The sequence below is a fragment of the Aspergillus nomiae genome (genome assembly GCF_001204775.2).
Source record: "Aspergillus nomiae NRRL 13137 chromosome Unknown contig00039, whole genome shotgun sequence".
Taxonomy (NCBI): domain Eukaryota; kingdom Fungi; phylum Ascomycota; class Eurotiomycetes; order Eurotiales; family Aspergillaceae; genus Aspergillus; species Aspergillus nomiae.
In genome coordinates this window covers 96,933-110,454 of record NW_015378094.1, presented here as the reverse complement: position 1 = coordinate 110,454, position 13,522 = coordinate 96,933, and the positions used below count along the sequence as shown (strand labels likewise).

Genomic DNA, 13,522 nt, shown 5'->3' with positions numbered 1-13,522 from the left:
GAAGTGGAAGAAGATCCGCTGCTCGTTGTTCTTTTGGGCTGAACTTGGTCTACTTATGTTGGGAAACTCCTCGAACGCAGACATGATTGCCCGTTATTTCTAACAGAATTGGTCCTATGGGGTTGTTAATTAATTAGTTATGTTCTAGCTATATACTGTAAGATGGATGTACATTTGAAATGAAATACAATAAGATCAGTCACAGGAGCTATCGACTAGGTGAAAATGATCTGCATCCCTGTTATATGCTATTATAATAAAGTCTTCACTACACCAGCGCTGCTGGATTAGAAAAATAATTAATCGATTTCAATACTAACATAATACAAAAATCTGGCGATTTGGTGTTTTCCAGGACGTTAACCAAAAGGAATGACTTTTTTGGACGGGAAATCTGCGTAATCATTTGAGATATGAGGCTCTTGGGCAAATTGTTTCCGGCATGATCACCCTGGCCAGGAACTCAGCACAGATGATTAACTATTAATGGTGGAATTCTGAGAAGAACGCCGAGATCATGCTACTTCTTTAGCAGACAGTGATGAAAAGACCCAGACTGAAGTAACATTAGTTTGCGCTCAATAGAAAGGTGGGTCTATCAAGAAAGTGGACTTACGGAGCAGGGTTGAAGTCCTCAAAGAAGTTAAGCTCGGTGGTCCCGGCATTTTTCATTTCGAAGGCAATAGCCTCACCAGCGGGGCAGGAGAACGTTGACACAACGAACGAATTTCCAGGCGAAATCGTGATATCACCCAGATCTTGCGAGATAGAGGGAGCGTTGTTAAAGGTAGTAGAGGTAGTGGCAGCCTTGGAAAGCTTGGAAAAGTTTACCTTGCCATCACCGCTGAAGCTAAAGGATGAGGTCTGAAGGTCAGCCTTCTGGGGAAATAGGAACACTAATCTGCACGTCTTTCCAGAATCAGACTGGGGAATATCGAAGTTGAATATGCTTGAGATAGTTGATGTCACCGTGCCGTTGAATGAGGTGCCTAACGCCTTATTGGGAGACTTTGAGTTGATAGGAATGATCAGATGAGGAAACTCAAAGTTGCCCGAAGACAACGTGGTGGGACAGCTATTGCTAGCGGACGTTGTTGTGGGTGGGGCAGAGGAGGCAGAAGGTGCGCATGAGTCGGCCTTCAACTGGATGTTTACACACTTCCCGAGGGCCTTGCTAGGAGTGACATGGATGTTCATACCACCGTTCTGGCCAGTGTCACAAGCGAGGAAATCAGAGCCGCCTTGAAACTCTAGCAAGCCAGATGGGGTAATAGAGAAACCCGACTCAGGTGTGGCACCCTGATCACACTGGAACTGAGTAGTCGGCGCTACGTTGTTCGTTAGCTTGTTAACGCTTCTTCCATTATCCGAAAGGTGTGTTATTTACGAGTTAAGATGCAGCCACGGCCACTGCCGTCCGTGATAGCCCCATGCGAGTTAATACAGAATTGCGCAGGAGACAGAGTGTTGTCACCAATACGGTTTTGTCCATCGCTGAGCTGGCCAACGGTGCCCGAGGCACCGCCTGAGGCAGTAAGATGGAAGCAACAATTAGTAGTGCGACCTGCGAGGCCCTGTGCGCCGGCAGCAAGAGCCGTCAAGGTGATGAAGCTTTTCATGATTGTGAATAGCATAGGTCTTGTGGCTTGGAAATGAGGTTACTGGGAGTTATGGCACTCTATGGGGGATAGAGCATATTTATGTCCGGGGCTAGCTGGACGGTGTTCCTTGTCTTAAGAAACTGAGACTCGTAAGCCTAGACCAACCGGACGTTGACCTGGGAGATATAGTAGACGTCATCCTGAACGAACATTTCTAGAGACCTAAGACCTACCAATGAAGGCTTGCTTAATGAAGACTATCGTGAACTAGATCCCGCTAGCTTCGTGTGCATTGAGATACTGTTCTAGGTAAGTGTAGTCTGGGTGGCAATATCGTTTACCACGGCTCGCCGATCTGAGTGCGTAACACGAGTGGCTGCCTCTGATGGCACTGTGAACTACATGCATCAATGCACTAGGTACCATGGTTCGTAGATTATCTGTAGGTTTGTATGGGTTATTAATAGGATCTACAAGTAGTGAAGACAGGCCGAAACTCTCGCATTGTGAGTAAAGCTTATCCAACTGGAGTCCCTCCTACCTTGCCGATTGTACCCTATACGGAAAATGATTCCAATTAGAAAATCTGCCGCACAATATATTCGTTTTGTTATAGACATGTGTTCAACAGACCGATAAAGACTGTTGGAATAGATTTTAACCCCATTGTAAATTCAAGATAACACGATATGGGTCATGTTGTATAAAGGCGTGACGTAATGTGATGGATTATAGAAGACCCTGGTTAGGGCCGGCGTTAGGATCTAGCCGATGGCCGTCACTCCAGTTTTCTGTCTTTGGTACGAACCATGATATGATGTTCGAAGTCTCGCTAGAAATATTGCCACTGTATAGTACCCCAAGATAGGAAAAGAGTTTGTCGTAGTATAGATATCTCGATGATCATACGACTCCCTGGTGAAGCTTGACACATAAATAAAGATACTCACTGGGAAATCTAATTCTCGAAGCATTTGGACAGCAGGCTATTGGAACCCAGGAGATCAAAAGAGGGTTTGGAAACTTCCCCTGTCACATTTCAGATAGGGCACGAACTGCGGGGGTTCCTTCCGCCATATGGAATGTGCTAAGCGCCTAGATTAAGGTAAAAATATATTATAGAGATTTTAGATTTTATACCAGAAGTTCTCAAAATTCAACCGCATCAGGGTGTCAACAAGATTGAGGCTCCACTCCCGCCCGCGGTTGGTTTAATCGCCAAGCCTGGATGGAGTCTGCCGATTGGGACCCTTAAGGCTTCCACGGTCTACTGAAATAAGGAGAAATGACTGAATGTGGCATTGGCTCGCTATGGCGTGCAGCGAGCTGCGAGTGCTGATAACATAGATTATGGGCCCGATGATTCCAGGGGCTGTGCTTATGGATACCAAAAGGCGACGTTTGTCTCCTTCAGAGTACTTTTACTAGGCCACGCGTGAGAAATATTTCTCTTTGGCTTTCCGTTACATCGTTTGTCCGGTGTGCAGATCTTCCAGTTTCAGCGCTGGTTGTCACCAAGGCCTCAACCGAGGATTGTCGAGTTGACAGCAGCTGGGCGTGAATAGTTCGATGAAAGGTAAGCCGATGCTAACTTTATTAGATCAAGCATCGGCTATCTATATTCAAGTTCATCAATGTTCAGATCCCATAGGATCGCTGTTGAGCAGTGGAACCCATAACTAATATAAGTTAATTGATAGACATCCTGCAATCCTACCCAGTGATTTGAAGCCTAGAGAACTTGTTCCTTGGCGGCACTACGGCAGTCAGCCTGATTCAACTTTTCTCGTCTTGAACCATCATCCTTGATTATGCAAGTATCTTCTATGATGGTCTTCCTACCGTAGCTGGATTTACTAATAAATGACGAAGAGGGTTAATATCTAAATATACCAGGGAGTGAGTAGCCTAGTTTACTTGGCTTTATAGTATAAAATAGGTTCTCTCAAGAGATACGCTGATTGACATAGTCGACACAGGGGTTAGGGCACTTGAGTGAATCCTTACTTATCAGACAACGATAGTAGGTACAGAGATTATAACTTTGGCTCTATTGTCGAAGGTATCTAAAAGTACTAGCGCTAATTCGTGGCCTGATAATGCTTAATGCGCATAGAGTTTGTGCATGGGAGTGCCAGAATATACATAGAGGATATATAGGTTTTTCGATAAGTGGTGTCAATTCCAATTATTTAAGACTATTATTCCGACACGTATTGGGATTACCATTCCAGGGCATGGGGGGCTCACTATTGCTAGAACCCGTCCTTTTGCCGACAAGATGTCAAGGATGTATTTTGCCTCCGTCACCTCTTTTGGGAGGAGACCTCGTGACACAGGGTGAATTAGTAATAATATTGAATGGTATCCGATCCCGGCGGTAGCCTGGTCTATGCGCGCGGACATAACTATACCCGGATTACCGGGAATTACAGCCCTGGTCGGGTGATCATGCTGATATTGTCGCATTCAATCTGTATTGTGATACCACACCTTACCATACTTAGCTGTCCGCCCCCGCGCCCTGCAGGTGATTTAAGGCGCGTTAAGCATCTGCCGGAGCCATTCAGATGCTTGGATCTCTTCCTCGATTAGATAACAGAAACCCAATAAAGGGCAATAATGCGGAAATGATTAATGATATAGATAAAATTAGGGTTTGACAATGCAAAAGGATTTTGGCGCTATCGCTATCCCTCAATGGCGTCAGTAAATCTGTGTGAGCGGAAACCGGTCCGCTCGGCGTTCCAAGCGGAGACGAAAAAAAGGCGCTTATCGGTGTGTGACCTTTATCTTTCTTTCTGATTCATACCTACTTGTACTCCCGCTTTCCCCTACAATTGTTGTCTTCCTCGTGGAAGATTCAGATTGTCATACAGTTGAGACTTCTACAAAGTAATTTTGTACGCCAGTCAACTAGGGATAGCTTTTATTATACTGAATCCACTCAATCGCAAACAATAGAGAAAATGAGCCCCTCCGCCGCTCTCGATAATGCGAATGGCTCCCCCGCAGCCCCTCTGACTGTGGAGGGCATTCCTGCTCTGAGGGCCAAGAGTGCCCCGATTCCCAAGGGTGTTGCACCTGCGACGAGTAGTGATATGTTCAAAAGTCCGGTAAGCCCCCGTGTGCTAGAAGAGGTCCGGTCTGCATTACGAATATGTGCTAATTGCAATATCATCTTACAATAGGCATGTTATACGAAGCCCAAGGCTAAACGCTGGGATCGTGAGTCTCTCGACAACGGACCCCTGTTTATGAACCGATACTTTCCCGACCACAGAACAACGACTGACCAATTCTAGACATTCTCTCCATCGAAGCTAAATCCCGGAAGGTTTGTGGTAGCATTGCTCAAGCGGGGCTTGGAGTGAAAGGCTAAAAGGTTTTATGTACTAGGTATCTACATTGAAAGGCGCCGCGAAATACTTGAAGAACCCAGGTAATTCTATTCGTTTTGCAAGCTATGTCTCCTGCTGAAGGTTGTTCTCCAGGCCTCATTTCTCTGGGCGGTGGATTGCCCTCTCCGGAATACTTTCCTTTCGAGGAGCTCGATATCAAGGTTCCCACTCCACCAGGATTCACGCCTGAAGCTACTCGCGAGTCGGGAACGGTTGCACACACTGGAAAGAGTGATATTCGCGAAGGCAAAAGTCTATACGGTTAGTTGGCTCTCAACCATCGTTCGCACCCGGTCTTGGCATTAACGTTACGAAGATCTTGAGGTAGCTCTCAATTATGGTCAAGCTACGGGTGCTCCGCAGCTTCTGAGATATGTCACAGAACATACAGAGGTACGCTGAGTGATCTGAAGGGTCAGAGCGAAGCTAATAGAAACAGCTCATCCACAACCCCCCCTATTCGGATTGGCAATGTTGTTTGAACTGTGGTAGCACCTTCGGATGGGATGTGGCACTCAGGCTCTTTTGCGAACGGGGTGATTATATTATGATGGAAGAATATACCTTCTCTAGCGCACAGGAAACTGCCCTCCCTCTGGGTCTGAAGGTGGCACCTATCAAAATGGACGAGGAGGGCCTTTTGCCCGAGTCCCTTGACGAGGTCCTGAGCAACTGGGATGAAAGCGCCCGGGGTGCTCGTAAGCCCTTCGTTCTTTACACTATCCCAACAGGACAGAACCCTACGGGTGCGACACAACGGGCGGAGAGACGCAAGGCAGTCTACAAGGTTGCTCAGAAGCACGACGTTTATATTGTGGAGGACGAACCTTATTACTTCTTGCAGATGCAGCCATACGCTGGAGCTGATGGTGAGCCCGTTCCACCGCCAGCCAACCACGAAGAATTCATCAAGTCTCTTATCCCTTCCTACCTGAGTCTTGACACTGATGGTCGTGTGCTTCGGCTGGAATCATTCTCTAAGGTCATTGCTCCCGGCTCCCGGGTTGGCTGGGCTGTCGGATCTGAGCAAATCATCGAACGATTCAACAGAACCTGCGAGACTAGTTCCCAGAATCCAAGTGGTATCTCGCAGCTTGTGCTTTACAAGCTGTTGGAGGAGCAATGGGGCCACGCTGGGTACTTAGACTGGCTGATCAACCTTCGTATGTCATACACGGCTCGCAGAGACTCCATGGTGCATGCGTGTGAGAAGTATCTCCCCCAAGAACTTGCCCATTGGAACCCCCCTGCAGCAGGGATGTTTGTAAGTTCAGAGCTTATCTAAATTCTTCATTCCTCACGACCAAAGCACTGACAGGAAATAGCATTGGATTGAAATCGACTGGCGGAAGCACCCTGGAATTTCGTCTGGCAAGACACGCGAAGAAATTGAGGAGGAGGTTTTCCAGGCCGCAGTCAACAACGGTGTCCTCATCTCTCGTGGCAGCTGGTTCAAAGCTCAAGGCGCGAGCGAGGAGAAGTTGTTCTTCCGTGCTACATTTGCTGCCGCTAGCTCTGATGCTATTGCTGAAGCAATTTCCCGTTTCGGTACAACTTTGAGGCAAGAGTTTGGAATGAACTGAGTCGGCAATTTTGAACATGCATATTGGTTTATAATGAGAAATACATAGATGAATTTTAGATAATTGACAAGCAAAGCAGAGTAACATCTATATGAACTGTCTGACTAGTTGGATATATAACTGGAGGTGTACATAAGCATAGCTCACATTTTTGTGGGCGCAGAGCCACACAGTGACCATGGGTATTGTTGAGAGGAGGGGAAAAAACAAAAACAAAATTACTCCTTCACACGGCAAAAATAATGTTCCGCATGGATCAGCAGTAACGTGACATGTCTGGAACTTTAATGGAACGTTTCTTGTCCTTCACCGTGGAAACCCAACCTATCCACTATTTTCCGGGGACTGAAGACTTTACTCGACCATAATGTTTCATTTTGTTCTTCTAGAGCCTATGTTGTGATTTTTAATAGATTGTGATCTTCCTTTTTTGGCTCCTTATACCTCCTCCCTCTTAAACACGTTGATTAATTAGAGGATCGTGAAATACTATAGTAATTAGATTTGCATATATTCATGATCAATTGTGTGGTAAGTCTATTGAAAATCTTGGGAAAATACCTTTCTGCATTATTTCCCACTGTATACACCAGAAGCGGTGTATTATAACTGCTGCGTTCCCCTTTGATCCATATGGCATGAGAATAAGTTTTGATGCAATATTGGAAATATTTGATTCACAAAGTGGATACTGGGGCTCTTTTCTCTATCTAATTCAATACTATAATTTTGTGCCCGCTTTTACTAGCTTTAGTTCTACCCCCTGTATCAATATTGATGCTGTGACTAGTTCCACGTTCTCATGCTAATACTAGGGATGTTAGCTATTGAATATTGCCTGTTGCTACAATAAATCGGGGTCGATTCTTGTGGCTGGTCACATACAGAAGCTCTTTCATCTTAGTGAACTATCGGCCGAATAAGTTCGTTCAGCATAACAGCAATTGGACAGGATCACCTACCGTTGTTCTGGAATTGGATGACACTGCACTGTATACCAACTGTGACTGGGAGTGAATTGCAGTGACAGCCCGCCACCTCTCAGTCCAGTGATCGGCCAATTGATTGCTTTCACGCTAACATTAGCGCCCGCTCTTAGCGCGGCTGGCATTATCTTCGCTTTCAGTGCTAATCTTGCAATAAAAGCATCGACACCTTGATTCCATTGCTATCAACTCCACGGTCCCTAGTCCGCATTGCGGAAACCCTCCAAGAGCTAACTTATCGTGAAAGGTGCTGGTATATTGCGGAGTGTCGGTAGTATTGATATAGAACAAGTAGGCCTGTTCTAAGATCCCCATGCCAAGGACCGTCCGTCATTGATGTATTAGAGAAGAGGCTGCGTGGCATTGGGCTCCAGATCATCTCCTAGCAATCTTTCTACACCTTAGAAAGAGATTGTATTGTGATTAAAGCGCAGGTCAGTATGCAGGCTTTTCGTGCCTTTCCCCCTCCTCGTGTCTGTTCTGTTGTTATTTTCCTTCCTTCTTGTTTCCCCTCCTTCCTATTTCTTCCACCCGCCGTACCTGGTAAGCTTGGAAGATCAGGCGTGTATTCCTTCATCCACATCTTTTGCCTTCCTACGATACTGTCATTGCTTGGAAGTGTTCAAGGATGGGTAACTCAAAGGTTGCAGTGGACCGAAGATGCGCCTGCCGGTTTGGCTTTCTTTTGATCATCTGGCGTGTCGAACGCTGACTTTTACCTCCATGCAGAACTAGGGCCTATCCGGAAGGTTCTGCGCGCTTTGGCTTTGGGGTCTCAACTGAGCTTAAGCAGAGAGGGTTGCATAACGAGAAGCTTGGACAGCAGTCAGAGAACACATTCCTTGCATCCGGTAGCAGGCTCGCGGCAAAGGAAACCCGTCTTTGTGAACGGACTCGTTGCATCTGCTCAAACGCCCCTCGTGACTCTTTTAACACTAGTTCTTCGGGCCATCTCCGCTCGCCTATTGCAAAACCACTCAAAAGCGCATCGAGGAAGGCCAGTAAGTCGCTAGGTTCTCTCAGCCTTACCTCGGCAATCAAAAGTCTTTTCGGTCACGGGAGAAAAAAGCCCGAATTGAAAGATCAGGACGACTTCTGGGAAAGGTATTGCCAATCCTACAGTGAAGGGCCACCACATCATTCGCGACAATTCTCAAACCCACTTTCTCCAGCGCGCCTCAGGAAGTGGAAACCGCGCTCATTTAGTGACCCCTTACACAGAAGGACAGGCAGCGTTGGGCAGAAGCCGAACTCCCAGCCCGAAGAAAGTGAATTTCCCATTTCGCAGTCGTCGCAGTATTCCTCACCATACCTCCAAACTTCCTACCCCGCCGACTATTTCTCACTCTCCCCACACGACGAGCCTATCGACGAAACAGCCCCGATCCAGAAGCTGAACTCCCGGGGCCTGGCTGAAGAGCAAGCAGTCAAAAGCCAGGACTCGTTACTTCCGCCAACACCGGAGCCCTTGAGATACTGCGATCTGCGTGAAACCAAGACAGTCTTCCCCAAGCCCTCAACATCCACCATGGATCCCCCTCGTGGCTCCAAGTTCCTGGATCCGACGTCTGCCATGGCCGCTATTACGAAGCACAAAGCAGAGGCCATCAAGCTTGCGCGTGAGCAGGGTGTCGCGGTCCAGGAGATGTGTCGCAGAGCGAAAACTGATACTCCTCCGTACGAATTCGAGGAGCTGATTGGCAAAGGTGCTTATGGCCGCGTGTACAAAGGTCACCAACTGCCCTCGCACAAAATAGTGGCGATAAAAGTCATGGATATTGATTCCTTGGACTACAAGAGTGTTCGAGACTTTCGAGACGAGTCTATAAAGGACTTTATTCATGAAACGAAGGTCATGAAGCAGGTCAAAGATTCAGGAGCAAAAAATATCAATGAAATAATCGAAGCCATCTCCATCCACTCCCAGTTGTGGTTGGTTTGTGAGTACTGCCCCGGTGGAAGCGTCAGGACATTGGTAAGTCTGCACTGCCCGGTCCGCCCTATAATCCATCATGTTTTTTCTTTGGTTATCTGCTGTCCAGAGCGTCAAAGCCTGTTATCATATCAATCGCTGATCATACCAGATGAGAGCCACGGGTGATCAACTGGATGAAAAGTTTCTCATCCCTGTAGCTCGTGAGCTTGCCGCTGGCTTACGTGCTATCCACGATGCTGGCATCATTCACCGAGATATCAAAGGTAGGAATGATGTTAGAAGCCCAAATCGTACGGATGCTAATAATCTCACGAAGCCGCCAATATCCTGATACACGAGGAGGGACGATTGCAAATATGCGACTTCGGTGTGGCTGGAGTGCTACAATCACAGTTGGACAAACGCTCGACTTGGATTGGAACACCTCACTGGATGCCACCTGAGATGTTCTCTATGCGTGGCGAAGCGCACAAATATGGTAGCGAGGTTGGATCTCCTAGTCCCTGAGGTAGCATCACATACTAACCGGGATAGATCGATGTATGGGCCTATGGCTGCACGCTCTTCGAAATAGCGACGGGAAACCCCCCGAACTCGACTTTGCGAGAGCGAATGCAGATAGGAAGGCAACTCAACCGCGTCGCTCCCAAGTTGGAAAACTCGAAATACAGTGATGGGCTGAAAGACATTGTCTCTTTCGTATTGGAATCAAACCCATCTACCCGACCAACAATGGCAGACATACAATCGCATGCATACATTGCGGATACCGAGGAAGCTTATCCCACATCATCTTTGAGTGAGCTAGTGCGGATCTATTATCAGTGGTCGCAGCGGGGAGGCCAGCGCATCTCCTTATTCCACCCCGGAGGTGCAGCAGCCGCGGAGATGCCAGGCACAACTATGGACTCAGACAGTGACTGGAATTTCAGCACCACAGATGGGTTTGAACGAAGATTCTCCGTCATTGACCTTGACCAGATAGCCGCATCTTTGGCAGAGATGGAGGACGAAATTGGCACCACGAATATGCAACCTGCACGAGAGTCATTCGATGAACCGATTGAGCGGGTAATGACAAAGGAAGATCAGGCTAACTTCGATGAGCGTGTCCGGCGAGGCGCTGAAGCTATGGAGGGGCTCTTCAATGAAGAGAAACCAAGTTATACGTACGAGACGAAGAATGATTTTGTCCCAATTGAGGAAAAGCAGCCTGTTTCAGACCTACCTCTTCGCACCGAGACCGATCGCTCCTCCGTCACCTCGACATTTATCGATATTGACATTGGCTCATTTGATTCCTCACACTATGCAGCTGGAGCTTCGTCGTCACAACCCTTTCAACTTGCTGATGCAGATACTATCAAGGCGAACAGGTCTAGCGGTCGTCAATTCCGTAATTCTAGTGATAGTCGTTCTTGCTCGTCCAGCAGTGATGTCAGTAACCGGGAACCTCAAGATTTGACTTTCCAGCCTCAGAGTGGCCCGCGACCCCCAACCATGGATTGGAAGTTCCCAGTTTTCATGCAGCCTCCAGAGGAGGAGGAACCCCAGACGGAAGCGTCGCAGGAACCGGCACCTGTGGAGCCTGAACCCACTGCAAGGCGCGCAACGATGGAATGGACCTTTCCTCTCATGACCGCAGCTGCAGGCGAGGACCAGAATGGCACCGATAATGATATGGATAACAGTCGCTATGATACTTTAAGGGCACCAGTTCTAGACCTTGAGCCTGCGGCCACGATTCGACCCACCAGTATTGGGGAGCCTGGTGACTCTCGGCCATCCACGTCGGCATCCACTCATTCTCGTGCTAGTGTGTCGATAAGCTCTGATACTGACTACGATCCATTCCGATTTGACCGGCCTTCCACTCCACCAGGTGGCATCCCACAGCAGCAGCAAGGTCTGGAGCATGACTACCCAGAGCTTCTAGCATCTAATGAGGACAAGGATGATGATCAGTCATCTGTATTAGACGGGCCTGGGCCGGATGAGGAGGAGAGCCACCCCGTTTGGCAAGATAATCCCGATGTATCAGACTCCGCTCTGCAGTCCGAGCCATTCCCGACTGCCATCCCAACAAATGAGCTAGAGCCCAACCCTCCGTTTGCCGCAAGGGGTGACTCTCCGTCATCCGAGCCATTACCCACAGCTCGACACGCTCCAGCTACAAGTGCACTTGATGAAATGGAGCCTATTGTATTCCCTGATCTTGTGCCTCCTCGACTTGAAGTGATGCATGAAGGAGCAGATGAGAGTGATGTGACGGCTGAGATGGATCGGCTGTTAGGTGATTTGTTGAGCGCGCTCTCAGCCACAGGCGAGGCGCTATCACGCACCAGGTTCGGACCAGAAGCCGCCAATGGAAAGAGCTCGACGCCTGAGATCCCTGAGTAGTGGTTGGCCTTTGGTCGGTCGTCATTGTTGCTCGCGGATGAACGCTTTCCTGAAGGACATGGAGATCTACGACTTACGACTTCCTCATTTGCACGATGGAGCTTCTGCTTTAGTATCGCAAGTACCTACAATGGTGGCTAGCCTCTGATTAATTGTGGAGCCCTGTAAATTATTTACATCTCGATGGCTATTTTATTCGGATTCGTCAGCAGTAGTCCGATCACAACAGGCTGTTGGCAAGGTATAAACGGACAAACATCAAAACTACGTCAGAAATAGGAAAGAAATAGTAATGAATGAAACAAATAAATCGGCCCAGTCATCGTATCGCATCAAGTTCGAGAACCAGCCATCATGCAGTCTCCTTGCTCCCTTAGCCTGTAATCCTAAACTCAGCAGATAATCCCAAATGATCCGTAATCCACATTTCCTCTCCTTTCCCATCGTCACTCTCCCCATCACTCACTTGCGGATACTCGATCCAAACCGTCTGCCCAGCTCCAATCCTCTGCAAGCTCTCCACCTCCAACCCGCCACAAAATAAAACCTTGTCCATACGAGAACATCCATACTTATCCCTCATCCAATCGGGAACCTGCTGGCCCCACGTGAAGCTTTCCTCCGTGCCATCCTTCCCACCAAGAACCAGAAACGCATCACGGAGCTTGCTGTCATTCGGTGCGGTGAGATCTTCAGGCGCAAAGGCGTTGAGGTCACCGGCTAATATAGCCGCGTGCGGAGTGGGTACGTTGGCCTCTCCTGGTCCAGAGCTATGCATGAACTGCGAAGCGAGATAGATTTGTCTGGGTCTAATTGGGGGGATGGAGAGGAGACTTTCAAGATGGGTGTTGCAGAGACGGAGGGTTCCTGTATTCTTAGCAAATTTTCACAAAAGCCTCTCGAAGCATAAGACCGCTCAAAATGAATATCAGAAGAAGGACAGCAAGAGAGAGGAGGAAAGACAAAAGAAAGGGACTATACCAATCTCATCAATACGGCCACCTTCTTGACCCTGAACACAATCTAAGTCCACGAAAAGCCCATCTCTCCCCATTCTGGACATGGAAAATGGGACCCTAAACACCCGCTGCACATGACACCGCTTGTCGATCAGGGTCGTCGTTCCGTAGCCGTGTATCCAGTGTGTGTCGCTCAGATCGGTAATGAAGAAGTGATCCTGGACCCATTTGGTCTGTTGGATGACGGCTAGGTCTCTGAGAACCATTTCTTGGAGGAAGATTATGTTTACTGGCGTGGCTTCTCTATTGTTGTCGTCACTGGGTTTGAGTAGGATCTTTGAAAGATAGTTTAGGCCCGCTTGAGTCCGCTCTGCTTTGCAGGGCTCTTGAAAGTCGATGTTCCAGGTTGTTAGGGTGAAGGCTTTGAGGGGAACTGTGCTCGTACTTGTCGCTTCTTGAGTGGTATCTGTTTGCACCGGGTTCCATGTCTGGGTGGTTTGGTTGTAGCTGTAGTATGGTTGCGGGTTTGGGATGTCAACGATGGCGGGGGCTGCTGTAGGTGACATTTGGAAGGGCTTGCTGATTGAGGTTGGACGTTGAGCGTGGTGAAGATATTCTAGTGTAGTGTTGGGTGTGTGCGGATGTTTGGGAATCAA

General features: G+C 48.0%; 4 protein-coding genes across 4 annotated transcripts; 2 read left to right on the top strand and 2 right to left on the bottom strand.

Annotated features, from left to right (window-relative positions):
- Positions 1-528: 528 nt before the first annotated feature.
- On the bottom strand, positions 529-1,619 carry ANOM_002956 (uncharacterized protein; the record flags this gene model as incomplete). The annotated part of the gene is made up of 3 exons (XM_015548213.1): positions 529-556; positions 617-1,328; positions 1,388-1,619. The coding sequence occupies 3 exons, from the start codon at positions 1,617-1,619 to the stop codon at positions 529-531; spliced, it is 972 nt and encodes a 323-aa protein (XP_015409984.1).
- Positions 1,620-4,406: 2,787 nt separating this feature from the next.
- On the top strand, positions 4,407-6,623 carry ANOM_002955 (aminotransferase-like domain-containing protein; the record flags this gene model as incomplete). Its single annotated transcript, XM_015548212.1, has 8 exons — positions 4,407-4,717; positions 4,793-4,829; positions 4,907-4,938; positions 5,001-5,043; positions 5,096-5,263; positions 5,319-5,395; positions 5,442-6,266; positions 6,328-6,623. Coding segments are annotated over 8 exons (1,740 nt in total), but the record flags the coding sequence as incomplete, so codon positions are not given.
- Positions 6,624-8,199: 1,576 nt separating this feature from the next.
- Positions 8,200-11,907, top strand: ANOM_002954 (putative serine/threonine protein kinase; the record flags this gene model as incomplete). Its single annotated transcript, XM_015548211.1, has 5 exons — positions 8,200-8,243; positions 8,301-9,546; positions 9,656-9,770; positions 9,824-9,993; positions 10,042-11,907. 5 exons carry the CDS (start codon positions 8,200-8,202, stop codon positions 11,905-11,907), a joined length of 3,441 nt encoding a protein of 1,146 aa, XP_015409986.1.
- A 373-nt stretch (positions 11,908-12,280) lies between these two features.
- ANOM_002953 (endonuclease/exonuclease/phosphatase family protein) lies at positions 12,281-13,432 on the bottom strand (the record flags this gene model as incomplete). Its single annotated transcript, XM_015548210.1, has 2 exons — positions 12,281-12,774; positions 12,889-13,432. 2 exons carry the CDS (start codon positions 13,430-13,432, stop codon positions 12,281-12,283), a joined length of 1,038 nt encoding a protein of 345 aa, XP_015409979.1.
- Between the last annotated feature and the right edge of the window lie 90 nt (positions 13,433-13,522).